The following is a 19261-nucleotide window of genomic DNA, read 5'->3' on the forward strand; positions in this document are numbered from 1 at the left end:
CTTTCCAAATCATGTTTACAAATTAAAGAAAGCTCTTTATGGATTAAAACAAGCACCTCGAGCATGGTATGAAAGATTGACTGAGTTCCTTATTAGTCAAGGCTACAGGAAAGGAGGAAATGACAAGACTCTATTTGTGAAAGAAGATCAAGGCAAATTTCTAATAGCACAAATCTATGTTGATGACATTGTATTTGGAGGAATGTCTAGTGAGATGGTACAGCATTTCGTGCAGCAAATGCAGTCTGAGTTTGAGATGAGTCTTGTAGGTGAACTAACCTACTTTCTTGGGCTCCAAGTAAAGCAGATGGAAGATACTATTTTTATCTCCCAAAGCAAGTATGCAAGAAATATAGTGAAAAAGTTTGGTATGGAAAGTGCTGCTCATAAAAGAACACCTGCAGCAACCCATTTAAAGCTTACCAAAGATGAAAAGGGAGTTGATGTAGATCAAAGTCTTTATAGAAGCATGATAGGAAGCTTATTATACCTTACAGCCAGCAGGCCTGATATTACTTTTGCTGTAGGAGTATGTGCTAGGTACCAAGCTGAGCCAAAGATGAGTCATCTTGCTCAAGTGAAAAGAATTTTGAAGTATGTGAATGGTACATGTGATTATGGGATCTTGTATACTCATGGTGAGAACTCTATGCTAGTAGGATATTGTGATGCTGATTGGGCAGGTTGTGCAGATGATAGAAAAAGCACCTCAGGAGCTTGTTTCTTTTTGGGCAACAACCTTATATCTTGGTTCAGCAAGAAACAGAATTGTGTATCTCTATCTACAGCTGAAGCAGAGTACATAGCTGCTGGTAGCAGCTGCTCCCAGCTATTATGGATGAAACAAATGTTGCTGGAGTACAATGTGGTACAAGATGCTATGGCATTGTACTGTGACAACCTTAGTGCCATCAATATTTCAAAAAATCCTATCCAACATAGCAGGACGAAGCATATTGATATTAGGCACCATTTTATTAGAGATCTAGTTGAAGAAGGTATTGTGACTCTTGAGCATATCTCAACTGAAGAACAATTGGCTGATATTTTTACTAAGGCTCTAGATGCAGTTCAATTTGAAAAATTGCGAGGCAAACTTGGTATTTGCCTGTTTGAAGATTTGTAGCAGTTACAGCACAAAAGGCGTGCAGTTGAAGTGTTTCTCCTCACTTCATTCATTGGTGCACGCAAATTAAGGGAAGTAATCAAAAACTTCCATAACTTCCTTTATCACGCGCTACAACCTCATCATTCTCTCTCTCACACTATCTCTCTCCACTCTCCTTTCTCAAAAACCTCTCAACTTCATCCATTAATCACCATTACCAAAAACCTCCATCAAAATCCAACAAACATCATGTCAAGTTCTCAAACTTCTTCTCCCGCAAAGAACGACGACACCACATCTTCGTATAACTCTCTTCCGCAACAAATCACCATCGCCTATCCACTTTCAACGGTGTTTCCTGATGATATAGTGAAGACGAAGAAGACCACACCAAAGAAAAGCTCTAAACGAAGCCAATCGACTTCTCGTGTGCCGTCTGAATCGAAGAAAAGGGGTAAGTGTTCCAAATCTAAATCTACGCTTAAAACGGTTCATACAATGCGTGAATTGTATCTTGATAATCCTGCTACTGCAAATGTTGATGTTAATGTTGAAGCATCTGATTCTAGTAAGAAGAATTTAAGTTTGGAATTGGATTTAACTGAAACCCTAGGGTTAGAAAAACCTAGGTCTGCTGAGAAATTGGGGGAAACCTCCTTGGAAAACCCTGATGTTGTTGTTGATGATATTGGCGCTAACTCTAAGGCCAATCTTGTGTCTGAGATGACAATTGATGAGAATGCAGGTTCTGGGCTAGATGCTGCAAATGATGCTACAGCATCTGAAGCACATGTTGATATTAGTACCTCTGTAGTCCCTGATTCACCAAACTCTCCTGTGGTTCCTGTTAATGAAAAGGATACTGAAACCTCCATCCCTGCTGATGTCACTACACAAGATAAGGGTAAAAGTGTGAGAATGCCTGATACAAGTGAGGCAAATGTAATTGATGTTGAAAGCCTTCAATTCAAGAGTACTCCTAAGGCTGGTATATCTAGGAGGCTGAGAAGTAATACAGGAAAGGATATAGCTACTCCTTCTGAAGCCACCAAAACTAAAATTGGGCCTAAGAAACGGTGGAGCAAAGTCACTGTACCATCTGAAAGTAAGAAGAAGATTGTGAAGAGAAAAACTGTCTCTTCTAGTGACTCTGATTATGAGGAAGATCAAGATGCTGGAGCATCTCCTGAAGCATCTCCTCTGAGATCTGCCAAGAGAAAGAGAATGGCACCTAATGTTCCATCTGTACCAATTGACAATGTCTCTTTCCACTGTGTTGAATATGTTGACAGGTGGAAGTTTGTAGTCAAAAGAAGAATGGCCATTGAAAGGAACCTAACTGAAGAATTTTTGAAATGTCAAGACATTGTGAATTTGCTAGAGGAAGCAGGACTGCTGAATACTGTCTCTAAGTTGGGAAACTGCTTTGACAAGTTGACCAGAGAGTTCCTGGTAAACATCCCAGCTGACTGTGATAACCCTCTGAGTCCTGAGTACTTAAAAGTATATGTGAGAGGCAAATGTGTGGATTTCTCACCAGTTGTCATCAACGAATATCTGGGAAGAAGTACTGCTCCTGCAGCTGAATTAGAGACATCTATGAATGAGACATGCAGGACCATCACTGGTGACAAAGTGAAAGCATGGCCAAGGGCTGGAAAACTATCTGCTGCTAAATTAACCACAAAATATGCTCTGCTAAACAAAATTGGTGCAGCAAACTGGGTACCCACTACACATTCCAACAGTGTAGCTACAGGTTTGGCAAAATTCATATATGCTGTAGGTACAGGTACTGTTTTTGATTATGGCACTCATATTTTTAATGCAACAATTCTCCATGGCTCTTCCACTGCTGTAAAAATGCCAATAGCCTTTCCCACTCTGATCTGTGGCATTATCTTGTCTCAACATCCTGACATTTGCACTAACTCTGATGTGCCTGTCTCTAGACCCTCAGCTTTAACCATGGATTTTAGATTATTGGAAGGAAAACATGCTGCAGACATTGCTGTAGCATCTTTGAAGACACCAGCTGTAGGTATGACCAAGAGACAGATGATTGCTAATCTCAGGGAGGTTAGTAACATGCTAGGTGAGAAGAAGGAGCTGGTAGATGGTGTAATCCAAGCCTTGGAGCTTGAGCAGTCACAGGTAAATGAGGATGGAGTTGGTCCTTCCCATGGTGCTTCTCATGATGATGATCTTGCAGGTGGTGACACTGTAGAAGAGGAAATGGCCTCTGATGAAAGCCCCTCCATATGAGCTGCCTATTTTCTTTTGGCTGTTTTGTTTTTGTCTTTATCTGGATTTTATTTTTGAAGGCTTAGGCCTCTTGGGTTGTAATATGTACTATGTGATCCCCTATCTTCTGACTTCTGTGACTTGGTACTCTATGGATCTTTGCTTTGCTCCTATTCTATGGTACTGACTTTATTTGTCAGAATTTATGGCTAAAAAGGGGGAGTAAAAGTGTGTGTGTGCATGATGTGATGAAAAATGCTATAGCATCTAGTATAGCATGTTTTATGTGATATGCATGTTTTGAGGGGGAGTGAATGTTTATGCATAAATTGAGGGGGAGTAGGTAGAATTTATTTTTCTACTACTTTTAATATGCATGCTTATATAGGAATTTATTTTTCCTATTCTCTGTGGCGCTGCTAAAATTTTAAGGAGTTTATTTCTCCGATCTTGAATCCACTATGTGAGAGTTTATTTCTCTCTATCTGTCTGTACTTTGAGGCTAAGATGTGTTAAGTTCCGCTGTTGCATGCCTCTGATGCTTACGTGCTAGCTATCTATTCATCTGATGAATTTCTTTACTCTCTTTCCTAGTTGTGTGCGTATGTTGACTCGAAGGAAAGTTTAAATAGCTTAGCATCGTTCTACTTTCTTTCCTAGTTGTGTGCTTATGTTGACTCGAAGGAAAGTTTAGACTGTATCTCTCTATGCACTGGCCTAAGGTTGTTTTAGCCAAAATTTGCCAAAGGGGGAGATTGTTGGTGTTTTGATTGGCTACATTTTGCAAAAGCCAACCAGCCAGATGCTGGACTGAGATGCTGTAGCATTATAGTACAACATCCTGAAGCTCTGTTTTTCGTGCAGAATTTTTATTTCAAATCTGAGCCAAGATTTGCTTCAATTATATATTCAGGCACGTGCGTTTAGGCAAGACGAGACTTACTCAGCAAGTCTTGTTGAAGTCGGTCAAAGGAAAGTTATTTAAAACAAAAATATAATTATATTATATTTTTGCGTTTTTTTTTTGTTTGGTACAACATGAATTATATTTCTGGAAATAATCTAGGGTTGGCCGCGTTTTCTACAGCTGTACAAGTCTGAAGACCTAACTTGCCCATCAAGACAATTGAAGACTATAAATATGTGAAGCCTCAAGGCTATTAAGCTTGCGATTTCTAAACCTTGTATTTCATAAAGCGTGCGTTTTAAAAGGTTTAGTGTGTGTGTCTTTTGTGAGCCTTTCTTGTGTCAATCTGATGCAAGTTTAGGACTGTGTTTGGGTTGTTTATTGTAAGCTGCTCCTAAGCTTTTAAGCACGGAGTTAGTTTGTGTGATTCACTCATAAGCTTTTAAGCAAGAGTGTTGTCTAGTTTCTAGGAGAGTGTCTCCATCCTTATCGTTATTATTGACAGCAACATAGTACGTGTTGTTAGAGGGAATTTGGGACGGGGTCTCATCATCTAAGAGGTTCTTAGGTAGGATTGCATTGGTAGTGTCTAGGTGATAAGTCAAGTACCGGGTGTTGGTCGAGGGCTTTGAACTAGAGCTATTATAGTGGATTCATTCCTGGATTGGTATCCCCCAGAGTAGGTGACGTTGCACTGAACTGGGTTAACAATTTCCTGTCTTATTTATTGTTCTGCAATTTATTTATTTATTTACTGTGTTCTGCGACTGTCTTGCTGCAACGTGTGCTATAGCATCTTGTGCAGCATTGTGTTCACTGCGTGCCAGATTTCAGTGTAGATTTGAAAAATTAGACAATACACTTTGCTAGTGTTTCCTAGTATGAAAGCCGATTCATAATTTTCTACATAACTGAGTCACAAGTGTTGCATCAACGAATAGTACCTTTCATTATACCTCATCACATTAGTTACTGCATCATCACCAATTCAACATGTTGTGTTTCATTTCCTTTAATCGTGTCCAGGAACGGGGCATGAGGATCGAATTTAAAAGAATAATTTAGAAAAAAATAATTAAAATTTTAAAAGCATAACATATACAAGAAATTAAAAGATAAATTTAAAGTTAATATTATGAATGTGCATTTTATGGACTATTTATTTTAAATTGAACTTTTTGCATCATCTATTCTCACATTTATTGTAATTTTGGTCTCAACTAATGTGTTTTTCCATGAAAATTGCAACATTTTGCCTTAAAAAAAAAGGTGAATTTTAGTCTCAAAATAGACATTTTGACATTAAATTCAAATATTTGAGCATAAATCACCTTTTTGGTACAAAAAAATATATCATTTTTAAGGGAGAAAACATTCGTCAAGATTAAATTTAGAGCAATATAAAAATTAGAGTCTAGAAAGTTAAATTAAACAAGGGGACCAATTTCATGGGTTTAATAAAATAGAGGGCCAAAAGTTCATCCACGGTTCATGTGTTGAGGTGCACTCTAGCCTTGATAAAATATGTACCCTCCACACCGGCGGCTGCAGGCATAAGCAAACCTAAATCCTTCACGTAACCATTGTTGTAGAATGAAAGATGTGGTTTTGTTTAGCACCCTTCCACAATCACTCTAGTTGCTTATGCTTTCTCTGGTGACTGACATTGTCTCCGTTGTGCTACGTATTTCATGTCTGGGTTGACGTTTAGACGGTGACATGCTACTTTTGGATCTATTTCTGACATTTATTCACTACAAGAAAATTATTACTTTGCGACACTTGCCTTGCGACACTTTGTCCAGAACCGTTGTAATGTGCTAAATTTTGGAATTTTGCGACATGTGATGCGACAGTTGTATCAACCGTTGCAATGTTTTAGCTTAATTTTGAAATTTTGCGACAGTTAAGTGAACCGTCTCAATGTTTTTGCTTTACCACCAATGAAAAGTTTGCCTCTTTCTCTAATAAATCAAAAATTCACTCACATATTATTATTTTTTATTTTATTTTTATACGAAAGAACATATCACAAACCCTTTTCTTTTTGTTTATCTTTCCCCCAACATTGAACCACAACCACGAATTGCAAATCCCTCCGCCGAATCCTCCGCCGCCGAATCGCAAATATGGAACCACAAATCCCTCCGCTGGATCCTTAATCGAAGAACCTCAAACCCCTCGTCGTTCTCCTTCGTTCAATCCGTCAATATCTCTGCCGTTCTTCTTCAATTACTCCACCGTTCTCCTTTAATCCTCCGCCGTTCTCTGCGGTCCAAGGTATCGAGTAACTCCGACCATCTCTCTGCTGTTTCATTGTATTGATTGCATGCTTGTTGTTTATCTTTAGCTTGTTGTTTTGTTAGTTAGGTATCATTCAATTCTTCTATCTGTGAATCAAAGAAGCCCCTTTGTGAGTTGTTCTTATGGTCTCAAGTTATGCTTTGTTTTTTGTTTCTTTTACTGCATTTTTTGTAATTTCCCCTTAGAAGCCCATTTGTTTTTGTTTCACTCTCAATTTATGTTTTGTTTCTTTTGCTGTACTATATTTTTTATTTCCCTGGGATATGAGGTTTTAATCTTTGTGCTGAAACAAATGCATTTTGTAGTGGTGGTGAGCAAGCCTTGAGGATTGAAGATGGTTATTCTGCTCATGAAAACATTGGTCGCCTTAATGTGTTAGACTTACAAGTATTTATCGATTCATTCCCGATTACATATGTAGATTCGCCGACTTCCAAAACCAGTAATTGCATGGTACTCTCTTTAGCACTTTTTACCTTCATTCTTAATCTCATTTGTTATGCTCAAAAGCCTTCAACAGCTGCAAATTATTTACTAACATTAAAACAGGTTGCAGGGTATGCTGGTGGAGGTGGGCATGTATTACATATGGTTTGTGATTCAACTGTCGCAACAGGTAATGCTATTTTCGGCCAAACCGGTCCTAAGGTGCTTCAATAACTTGCCTTTGGCATTTGTTTTAATCAAACATTTAATCACAATATAATTTAGTTATAGAGGAGAAAGTTTATATGCGCCCCTGTCAACTCAATTTCTGCGTGCTTTTTTAAGTAGCTTTTGCTGTAATTTGGTTTTGATTTTTGAATTCTCTATATTTATAATTATACTCCCTGCAATAAGAATGAAAGTAAAATCTTTACAAACTCAAAAACCATCCATTCCGCGTTCATCTCTCATCTTTTTAGATTTTAATGTCTTGTAGTAGTTGCTACGTTTCTTTCATGAGGCAGATTAGAAGTTAGTATATATGAATGATTGGCCCAAGCTATAAGTTATACTCCTTACATAAATTGTTCAGCATAAAATTGAACAATAGAACTAGTGATTTTTGACCAATTTTCCTAACATCTTATTACTATGGTGAAGTTTATGATACTTTTTGGTTTGATGGTTTTGTTAAATATTCATGGTGGCATATATAGTTGGAACAATAGGTAGGATCATTTAATAGAAATGACTTATTTTTACTTCGAAGCCAAAGTTGAAAATGGAGTACATTTCAAGCGACTAATTAGTAGTATAGTACATGAATCTGCAGCAACTTTCATATTATAATAATATGAATGCAGTAACTTTGGTTATTTCCATCTTATATTGCAAGCGACTAAATTATGTTGCACGCAGAAGTCTTAAGAACTATGTTGTTTTCAATTTTGTCTTGCAAGTCTTTATTGATTATTGAGAAGCCATGTGTAGTAATATTGTTGATAAATTTATTCTTTATGACTATTAAACCTTTCCTCCAATGTGCAGGCTGAAGAATATGCACTAGAGTTAAGAACTTGGATGGTTCTTTGTAAAATCCTACTGATTTTTTCAAGTATGCACTTTACTTTCCAAGCATTGTTCGAGCATGGAGGTAAAAAACTCTCCTCTTTTATCTCCTGTTATGTTCAGCTCACAAGTAATTTCTTTTTATATTTGATTGAACAATTCTGCTATGAGATACTACTTGTGCTTACAAAAAAAATTTGCTCTTTGAAAAGAGGTATGAGAGTTAATTGATTGCAGCTTGTCTCTACCTTTTCGGTAGCTTTGTAATCATGTCTTAGGCTTGATAGTTGTTTTGATAGAGCTTAATTTTGTTGCCCTTATTTGTTGTCATTTGTGTGTTGCTCCAACTATGGGGTTGTTAATGATTGAGTCACTTTGGCATTGTAATCATGTGTTTGTATGGTTTGAAGTGTTGCATTGTAACTATTTGGTATACCTTATCTCTCTTTCATTAATAAATTATTCTTTGGCTTTTAAAAAAGAATTTGTTCTGTTATGAGTTCATTTATTTGATCTTCTTAGAAAAGAAATGCATTATGTTATGTTTTAAAATACCAATCTTGTGGAATTATACCATGAACTAAGTCAAATTGTACAACTTAGTTCGTTTTTTTAAGTATCCTAATATATACTTATGTTTTTCCAGGTAACCGAATAAGAAGAGTCAAGTGATGATAGGCGTTCTGAGTCTAGCTAACACTAATTAAGGATTATGAAGCAACATCACATATTTTGTGAACTTATTATGACGTAATGTTATGTTTAACCACTAGTAATATTTATGTTTTAGTTTTTGAATCTTTGAACTACATTAGTTTCTTTCGTTTGAAACTTCAAGTACTTTAATTAAATTTTTGATGTATGGATCTTGTCACTATTGAATGAATTAAATAAATGAGATTCAGTTATTTATATATTAGTGCATTTTTATTTCTTTACTCCTTTATAGATGTATGAATATTGTAATTGTTCTTTAATAAGCAAAGAATAAAAAATGTTTTAAAGGATTCTTTTTTTTAAAAAAAAACAAGTTTGCGACGGTTTTGTAACCGTTGCAACATTTAATTTAGTGTTATGTGGTGAAAGACATAGCGACAGTTTGAAACTGTTGTAACAACGGTTTTCAGAACTGTCGCAAAGTTCTCTTGCGACGCCGAAATCAGCCACGGTTGGCTAACCGTCACAAGTGTACAATTGCAACGGTTTCAACTGTTGCAAACTGCAATTTTAACCGTCGCAAAGTGCATATTTTCTTGTAGTGATTCTGGTGAGGTGGCAAATATATATATATATATATATAGCTTTCAAGAACCTCACAAAGCTTTCTTCCACGTGCAGGGGAAGGTTGACTCTGATCTTGACGGTCCTGGCTAGGTTGTCGTCCAACTGTACATTAATGAACTCTCCATCTGGAGTGGGCATATGGAACTGCGTTCTAGTTTCAAGCGGTTGGGGTTTCTCTGTTATTTTCTCTTCATCAGTGATGTAGTCCTCAAAACGGGCGTCAAAGTCAACCTCCTCAACGAATCCGAGCTTTTGCTCTGGCTCAGATATCCATGCTGCCTGGAGTGCTTTCAAAACAGCTATGAGGCATCTCCGTTTGCTTCTCATATCTGCGTGAATATTGGCGACTCCGTTACCTTGGCCATGATACTTCATCTTTAGGTGTACGGTTGACGGAACTTCTCCCAAAGATGCTAGTGTCGTCCTGCCTAGAATACAATTGTAGACAGATGGGCACAGTTCTACCAAAATTTTGATTGGAACCGTTCTCCTAAGTGTTAGTTCTACCATCCTGGAAAGTGGTATGGAGGGTGATGACCCTTAGGTGCTGTGTAGGAGATTCGTTGAACGCTGTCAACGATCCTCCTGTGTATGGCGTCATCTGTTTTAGCCCTAACTTTTAGTTATGGAACAATTATTCGTATATAATGCCACATGAACTTCTCTCATCAACAAAAAATTCGGGACACATCACAATTAGCTATGGTAGCCAATATTAAGAGAGGCAATTCTTCATTAGGCATGCCATCTACTAGCTCGTGATCCCCAAAGCCTAAGATTGGCCTCCTTGCAGGTTTTGGAGTTGTGTATGTTGTCTTGCATTTGTCTATGTCGAAAGATTCTTCTTGTGGGATGGCTATGGCGACTATGGTTAGGTGTTGCTCGTATTTCTCCATTGGAACTTGTTTAAACGAAGAATGGGCATGTGAAGTAAGTTCAAGAAGGTTTAGATGGGAAATCTTCCCACAGACAGTGCCACTGATCCGACGTATCAAAACTAGAGGTTTCTCCGGTGTGATAAGGCTGGTCTAGATGGTTGGTTGTAAGCTGCAAATATGGTGGGGAAAATGTACCTACAAAAATGTTAGCACTCTAATATTGAAGTCAATGCACTACAAGAAAAAAGGAATACAACGATAGACATATTGCGGCGGATGAACAGTAACTTCCTCCGCTTTTTTATTCCCTCGGTTATTTTTAGTTTTTTTTTTCAATAAAAAAACAACAAAATAAATTTCGAGGTGGATTATTTCAAATCGAAACGTTTTGTCTCTCGCTCTGTAGCTTCTCATCGCTGTCGTAGTCCTCTCATCGCCGCCGTAGCTTATCCTCATTGCAGGTTTCACTTCTCTCTCTTTGTCCTTCTCTCTCTGTGTCTATCTCGAATTTCCTGCATGTATCTCGCAATTTCTTGGTTTTTGATACGGATTGAACCTAACTCCACCTCAAAACCATGGTTCAAAGGGGAGGATTGTCCAATCCTATATAAACCCTCACACCAGGTTCATTACTTCCGATGTGGGACTCCAAGTTGGGTTCATGAAGCCCAACTTGCACATGGAAATCGGTAACAAATTCGCCCGCTGAACAACCGGCGTCCCGACGGTTCATTCTTCCCTTTTCTTTTATAGGGTTCATTCTTCCTGTTCGGTCTCAGCGCCCAAGGATCGAACCTGCTTTGATACCAATTGATACGGGTTGAACCTAACTCCACCTCAAAACCATGGTTCAAAGGGGAGGATGGTCCAATCCTATATAAACCCTCACACCGGATCATTACTTCCGATGTGGGACTCCAAGTTGGGTTCATGAAGCCCAACTTGCAGATGGAAATCGGTAACAGTTTTTCTCCTGTTAACTTCTTGATACTTGTTAACTTCTTGATACTTTGATTATGATGATTTAGAATTTTGAGTTTGTGTGTTTAATTTTTGTATTTTTCATTTTAAGGTTTTATTGACGGGTTTAAGGTTTTATTTTTAGTTGGTTTTTGATTTCAGTGGGATTGAGGAGTGATTTCCAGAAATATTGTCATTATAAATACCCTATGATCATACCCTATAAACTTGTTGATCTTTAATAGTATAAATATGTTATATATAATATACTTCTTGTTTCATTACCAAATTAGAGTGATATATATAAATCATGTCTTTCCTAGATCTACAAATTAAAAGTATAATTGTAATATAAACATAAAGTAGGACTCATAATAATAAAGGCATTAACATAAAGAAGTACTAACAGGAGGTGTAGTAACCTTACAAAGAGAAGGAAGCTTAAGAGCATAGTTAACATTAATCTTAATCCCAATAATAGAATCAAATGACATAAATAAATAAATAAATAAATAAATAAATAAATAGGGTTGATATCATATCATTCACAATGTTAGTGATGCAAAAGTAAATTTTTGGAAGAGTTGTGTCATGGGCGTGACTGTGTCGAATGAATTTCTCCGATTTTCTCAACTGCAGAGTGTGATCGTTACCATTCAAGTACTTGGGTCTTCCGGTTGGTGCGAACCCGAGAAGGGTTAATACTTGGGAGCCTATGTTAGCAGCTCTCCGACAGCTTGGGGAAATAAGTATGTGAGTCTAGGTAGGGGGACAAATAGTTCTTCTAAATGCAGTCCTAAATGATATTCCGATCTTCTTCTTATCTTACATCAAGATTTCAGTTCTTGTATGGAAGAAAGTGCGTCGAATTCAAAGGGAATTTCTATTGAGAGTAGGGCACTGACTCCTTTTCTTGTTGTTTTCCTCTTTCTCAATAGTTTTCAACAATTATCCTGATTCATTCTTAAATTCTCTTTCGAATCAAGTCCATATTTTTTAAACTCGAACTTGACGAAACAATTCTTACGGTTAGTTACGAACCCAAACACAAACTAGCCAAAGAAGCTGCAAAAAGGACCGTCGTGCTCGTGATACACCTGCGGAAGCTGTAAACCGGACAAAATGATCACGCAAAGTAGTAAAAGCCACCGGAGAAATGCCAACCCACGCACGAACTAAGTCCCAAAGAGATCCGGCAATGCTACAAGATAAAAATAAATGATGGGCCGACTCAGCCACTCCACAACCAAAAACACAAGTATCAGCGGTAGAAGAGAAAACACCACGAGTGACCAGGTTGGCTCTCGTGGGCAGCCTGTCCCGCAATAAGCGCCACGCAAAAATGGAAACCTTCAACGGAACCTGAGAGTGCCATATAAGGTTTTCCTCATCATGTAAAGTAACTGAAGCCTGATGAGTCAGAATCTGATAACCTCCCCCGACAGTATAACCTGCGTCAGGATCTGGGCGCCACTGCCACCTATCCAAAGTACGATCCTGCAAAGAAATGTCAAGAAGTAAAGACTAACACTCCCCCAACAACTCCTCCTCCCACGCCCTCAACCGCCTCCGCCATACCCACGCCTCTCCATCTGCCCCCACCCTAAAGCAAACATCTCTGCGACCGAACGAGATTTGGTCTCAGCCAATGCGAAAAGGCGTCCAAACCGCTCCCTCAACGAGATCCCAACCAACCAGGGATCGGTCCAAAAAAGAGTATCTGAACCATCCCCCACCCTCCTCAAAACATGCTCCCCAAACAAACTACCACCTAACTCACCCTCACCCTCCCTAATACGCAATATCTCCCTCCACCACACCGAACCTCGCTGACCTCCCTCGCAAAGTCTACCATCCTCAATCTCATACCGAGCTACCAATACACTAAACCACAAGCCCTCTCTGTCCACCAGCATCCTCCAACACCACTTACCCAGCAACGCTAGGTTGAACTCACGTAACTGTCTAACCCCTAAACCCCCAAACTCCTTACGCAAACAAATGGCTTTCCAACTAACCCAAGAGATTTTCCTAGAATCCTCACCCCCCCCCCCCCCCCAAAAAAAAATAATAATTAATGAAAAGAGATTCAATAGAGGAAATGATACCTGAGGGAACTTTGAAGAAAGAAAGAGCATAGACAGGTAATTATAAAGAGATCAAGACAGACTTTAACAGAACCAGACGACCACCAAATGACAAGAAGCGACTTTTCCACCCAGACAATCTATTCTTTATGCGAGACAACACCGGTTCCCAAAACACCAAACGCCGCGGATCACCCTCAATCTGAAGACCCAAGTAAAGGAAAGGAATATTTCCCACTTTACAACACAGAAACGCAGCTTCGCCTAACCAAGAATCAGAAATATTAACGCCAACCAACATGCTCTTATTAAAATTTACCTTCAAACCCGACATAGTCTCAAACAGCACTAAAACAGCTCGTAGAGCCCGAACATTTGCCCAACTTTTAACCTCCATCCGCATAGGCCCACTTTGCTCCTTTTATGTTTGTTTAGGGGTTGTCAATTTTGTGCAGGGTGTATGTTGTTTTGACGTCTGCTTTGAGTGTTACAATCAGCGAAGTGTTGTTCAATTTTAAATAGGTAGCTGAAGCCTTTGCGTCTGTTGGTGAGTCGAGATGGCTATTCCAATTGCATATGAAGCCAAAAAGTAGTTTATTGATGAAAATATGTATATTTTTTAAGAGTTATTTGAAGAATTTATGAATGTTTTCTAGTTTAGGTACATGTCGTCCAATTGCTTATACTTACACTCAATTTTTGTTCTATTATGGAATTTTTGTTCAATTACGGATTTTAATTTTAATTTTATTTTTTTGTGGTTGTCGCGGTAGTTAGAACTGCCTCTACACAATTTTTTATTTATTTTAATTTTTTGAAGTTTGCGGCGGTTCCAAACTGTCGCTAAATACTCTTTTTTTTTAAAAAAAAAAATCATTCTAAAAGCGCCACTAAATGACCTAGCGACGGCCAGAACCGACGCGAATCGCCAAATTCAACTGCAGCCGCTGATCTGCTTTTGTGTAGTGATGAATGTGTATGAATTGGGTGAAATGTGTGTCTTGAGGGAGAATGCATAAGTGTATATGTAGGCCAGGTAATGAATGAGGATATGCACATCAGCCTTGTAGCCCCTTTAGGCGAGTGGAATTGAGGATAATACATTCCATGCAAAGTAGTTATTTATCCACTAATGAATCATACCGGACCTTATTGTATATTAGGCCCTTGAGTAATATGAACTTTAATCCAGTCTAAAACAATATTTTGAAATACGGGGGTAAGTTTTTTCTTTTACAACCTATAAACATTTAATGATTGTATTTGACATCAAAATTCTTAAATCCAATAATCATTTCCCTATTACAAATAACGACCATACATATAATATGTGGAATAAATAAAACAGAACCACATAAGGGTCTGGAAAAGTAATATATTCCCTTTTGGTTGGATTCACAAAAAAGGTATGCTCTTTCTTGATCGGATATATTTCTATTTATCCATTGGCTTGCTCATCAATGTCATCCCATGCATCCACTCTCAAAAGCTCTTCTTACCTTTGGATTCTTTGCTTTTTGTGACCCCTTCCAGGCTCCTACTGATGATAGTATATACATGAAGAGAATGATGCAACAGAATTAATTCGAGTCTCAAGTTTTCCTTTACTTTAAGTATCTGTTTCTTATTTGCTATTGGCTTGCTTTGGTTAGAGTATATCCTCATTCACAAAAGGGCATTATGTTGTGGAACCATTCAAAGACATGCAATTGATATGTGTAGAACAAAGCAATATGCCACATTATTGACCGTTAACGAATAATCCTGTTCTGGGTAATGGGCTGTCACAAATTCTAAAACTCCATGAGTGTTTTGCTTATTTCGTGTTTTACAACTTTAATCGGGAGAAAAAACAATTCGAATCCATCTTCTTCCACTCGAATTCTAGATCTCGACAAATGTTTTGCTTATTTCAACTTTTCAAACTTTAATGGGGAAAGTTTCGTTTCAATCTCTCTTCCGCCTCCCTGAAAACTCAAAAAATCCCCCACTCGAATTTTATCGCCCAAACCGATAGATATATATATTTTTTAAAATTTACAATATGTTCAATATGTTCATGCATGAATAAGGTTAAAACAAAAGATGCAACAACTCGGTGGTTTTTTTCTTAAGTCAAGTGATTCATTGCAAAGTTTTGTTTGTTTAGTCATTTTGCATGTTTTTATCATAAAAATTTTATGATTTTGATTAAAGACATTTTTTTTTTGGTCAAGTGATTAAAGACATTTTTAAAAACATTATTTTTATTAAATAGTTTAAAAAATGTTCAAACTGGATTTTTTTAATTAAGTATGCTTATGGTTGTTGTTGAGGTATTATATAATACAAGTAATCACATTGTATGCCTAACTGATTCTCCAGCAAAAATTAGTTATCATCGCTAACGGTAGTGAAAACTTTGTACTTATATATGATAGTAACCAAAACATAAAATTCTTACATATCAAAGAAAAAATATGGACAGCTGAACAATTTTGCGGTTCTACATTTTTCTTTTCTTTCCTATTTTGATGCTATCTAAAATGTGATGTTACACTCCTTTAGGTACTTCTTTGCGTTTAGATATGTCAACTATATATGTTCAAAGAAATGGGTGGAATATTCCAAAATCGTTCACTTTTAATTCCATTTATTTCAGGTGGTCCTTAAATACAGAGACAAAGAGAAAGAGAATCAAGCAAGTATGGAAAATAAGCTAGCTGGGTAAATATTAGTTTTGCAAGATGTGAAAAAGCAGTCAAAAAGCAAGACCCGTTTATCTCAAATATTGAAATGGTGTGCCCATTTATCTAAAAATTATTCACAAATGAATTTCGATATTTTTATTGAACATTAAAAGGGTACCCAATTATCAAAAAAAATAATATGGAAAGCAAGACTCATTTATCTCAACTAACCATTCTCTATATAATTAGTTTTCATTCATACTTTTTTGGTACATTGGTGTCTTCACTCATATACTTATATTTATTTATTTTTTTAAACAATATATTATATTTCTTATTATAGTTAAAAAAAATATTTCAATTAACACTACAAGAAAACCTGTGGTTAGCTACGACGCCAGTTGTAACTAATTTGTAGCTAATCGCTAGTTGTATCAAAATTGATGGTCGTTGATCCGGCTTCTTGTGTCGAAAGTCTTCCTGACAAGGTCGTTGAGACCAAGCAACGGTGGTACAAGTGGATGAAAAAGCTTTCGTTCGTGGGGAGCATACCCATAAAATAATGGTTAGACTCATATGACTTGAGGGGGAGATGTTGGTATTTCAAGTATGAGTTGAGTCCCACATCGAATAGAACAGTGAGCGTTGAATGATTTATAAGTGAGATGACCCATAAACATATTATCTTTAAGTGTGTGCTTTGTATTGTGTCCAATATATCAAGGGATTATAATAAAGGCCATTATAATGTTTGAGTTTTTTTTTTTTTTGTGTACAGGTAGTTTAGTAGCTAGAAATTTCACCATTAAGATGTCTAAGTTGAGTGTTGGGATTCGAACTTCAACATTTGCATATAAAATGTGATGTCAGTAACGAATCTTGAGTTATTTATAATTTTTTTCAGAGATATTGAGTTATTAAAGTTGTTTACTCATTGGGAAACAATTTCATTGGATAAATGAACGTTTATATAGTATAAGTAGTTTTCTATAAGTTATTTTTATAATGAAAGAAAACAATAAATTCATTTTGTATTATAGAAAAGTTATATCAAAGTCATTTTCAAAGCAAAAACTATGATGAAAAATGACAATAAGCTTGTTAATTTTAAAAAAACTCTCAAATAATTTCACAAATATTTATATCAATAAATAAATTCAGGTTATAAAGAGTGTCTGCGTGGGAGTGAAACACACATAGTAGTTTCAAAAAACATTTAACCATGCATGTTTAATTACCCCCACTAACAAATAGTATTAATGCAGGTTCAAAACTAAACCAATATAATGGGAGATGAAGAATATATATATAACAAAAAAGAGAGAATTTTAACATTTTTGTTTCCATTCGCAGAAAGAAAACTGCACAAAAGGAAGTTATACGAAGCACTCATCAATCAATATATTCTTATCCTATTTTATACCAATCAAAAGCTAATGTAAAAGTTCCTTTCTACTTGCTATGAAAACATGAAACGAGGCTCTCATTTCGTAGATACTATTTCTATATAAAGTGTAGTACATAGAAAACTTAATTTGCAGCAATTGCACCTATTCTCAAACCCCTTTTAATCTAGCTCTAAATCCAAAATAAAAACACCATCAAATAACCATGAACAATCTCCTTGGAGAGGAAAGGGAGCAATATCCGAAAAAGCGGAAATCTTGTGATGAAGCCACTACAAACATGAGGACATCAAGAAGAAGATTATGCAACAACAAAAATGAAGAAGATGGACACAACTATAACAAATCAGTCTCAACAACACTAAAGCTTTACGATGATCCGTGGAAGATCAAAAAGACGCTAACCGACAGTGATCTAGGAATCTTGAGCAGACTCTTGTTAGCTGCAGACTTGGTGAAGAAACAAATTTTGCCTATGCTGGATCTTGACGACGCAAGAGCTGCAGAGACCGAGGAAGGATCCCCGGTCAATGTTTGGGACATGGAAACAAATTCCATGCACCAACTTGTTCTAAAGCGATGGTCTTCGTCCAAGAGTTATGTTCTTATTGGTAAGTGGAACCATGATTTTGTGAGGAGAAGAGATCTCAAGAAAGGAGATGAAATTGGATTTCAATGGGATCCTTTTAACCGTGCTTTCAATTTCTGTGTTCTTAAACGGGCTACCACGTCTCAATAACGGATTCATTTCTTTGTGATTTCTAATATATATTTTAAGAAAAAAAAACTCTTTTTAGTATTAATTCTCTCGTTCTAAAGAAAAGAGGCCCGGTAATTCAGAGGCGACTGCGAGTAAGTAAAGTGATTGTTCATACAAGGAATCAAACTCGAGTTTTCCGGAAAGATTCCTCTGAAAACATACAGTAATATACAAATTAAGTTCATTATATATTTGCATTAGAACACGAGGTAGCTTGAATGATTCGTCTTAGAACACGAGGTGTAATATGCAAATTAAGTTCTATTTATTTTTGCTCAATAATATGCAAAGTTATCTTTTGGTAGTAACTATCTAGTATTCACTAGCTTGTTTTTAAGCAGTTCAAAAAAAAAAAAAAAAAAACTAGCTAGGTAGCTTGTTTTTAAATCTTGAATTTGTTGTATAATATACAAAGTTCTATTTATATTTGCTTAATAATATAAATATATAATAATTTTTTTGCAACAATTTGAAATTCTGTCTAATTACTATTAAATGTTTAACATCCTTTGTATATTATACTAATATATCTTCGTTTTTCATCCCTTCCAATTATAAAATCAGTTTTAAGGCGCATAGAATTTGTTAGAAGTCCCACATTGATTAGAGATATGACAAAAATAGCCTTTATAAGTGTAGTGCAAACATCAACTCTCAAGCTAGCTTTTGTGGTTGAGTATAGGCCTCTCAAATTCTAATATGGTATCAGAGCCTATCCTAGATCCATTTGTTGTTTGTTGTGGAGACCTCCCATATTTGGCCACCCGTTGTTGGGCGTGAGGGGGTGTGTTAGAAGTCCCACATTGGCTAGAGATATGGCAAAGATAGTCTTTATAAGTGTAGTGCAAACCTCAACTCTCAAGCTAGCTTTTGTGGTTGAGTATAGGCCTCTCAAATTCTAATAGAATTTTCCTACTATGATGTTCGGTTGAAACAACTTTTTGTTTTCTTTCGCCACCGGTTTAATCTCGTTTGGGGCTTTTAGTCCCCTCCAGATCACAGTTGCGGGAGATCGAACTGTGGTCCTTCCTACCAAGTTCAACGTCAATCACCACATAACCAACTAACGATTGGTCGGTCGAAATAGTTTTTGTTGGAACTTGAAAGCGTTAAAGTAGGGGTGGCAAATCCGGCATTTTGACGGGTTGGGCCTTAGGTTT

The 19261-nt window shown here is 36.8% G+C and overlaps 2 protein-coding genes and 1 long non-coding RNA gene across 4 annotated transcripts; all 3 read left to right on the forward strand.

Moving 5' to 3' along the window:
- The first annotated feature begins 1357 nt into the window (after window positions 1-1357).
- On the forward strand, window positions 1358-3373 carry LOC123914934. The gene has a single exon (XM_045966098.1). It carries the CDS (start codon window positions 1358-1360, stop codon window positions 3371-3373), a length of 2016 nt encoding a protein of 671 aa, XP_045822054.1.
- Window positions 3374-6103: 2730 nt separating this feature from the next.
- Window positions 6104-8969, forward strand: LOC123916450. 2 transcript variants are annotated; one of them, XR_006812144.1, is made up of 5 exons: window positions 6104-6539; window positions 6869-7016; window positions 7120-7179; window positions 8037-8142; window positions 8704-8969. It is a non-coding gene; the product is annotated as an uncharacterized LOC123916450 (long non-coding RNA). The 2 variants fall into 2 exon arrangements; XR_006812143.1 differs by having other exon boundaries at window positions 6105-6539; window positions 7113-7179.
- An 8474-nt stretch (window positions 8970-17443) lies between these two features.
- LOC123916695 (B3 domain-containing protein At2g33720-like) lies at window positions 17444-18436 on the forward strand. The gene has a single exon (XM_045968210.1). The coding sequence runs from the start codon at window positions 17547-17549 to the stop codon at window positions 18078-18080; it is 534 nt and encodes a 177-aa protein (XP_045824166.1). The 5' UTR covers window positions 17444-17546; the 3' UTR covers window positions 18081-18436.
- Window positions 18437-19261: the final 825 nt, after the last annotated feature.

This window comes from Trifolium pratense, linkage group LG3 (assembly GCF_020283565.1).
Source record: "Trifolium pratense cultivar HEN17-A07 linkage group LG3, ARS_RC_1.1, whole genome shotgun sequence".
NCBI classification, from domain to species: domain Eukaryota; kingdom Viridiplantae; phylum Streptophyta; class Magnoliopsida; order Fabales; family Fabaceae; genus Trifolium; species Trifolium pratense.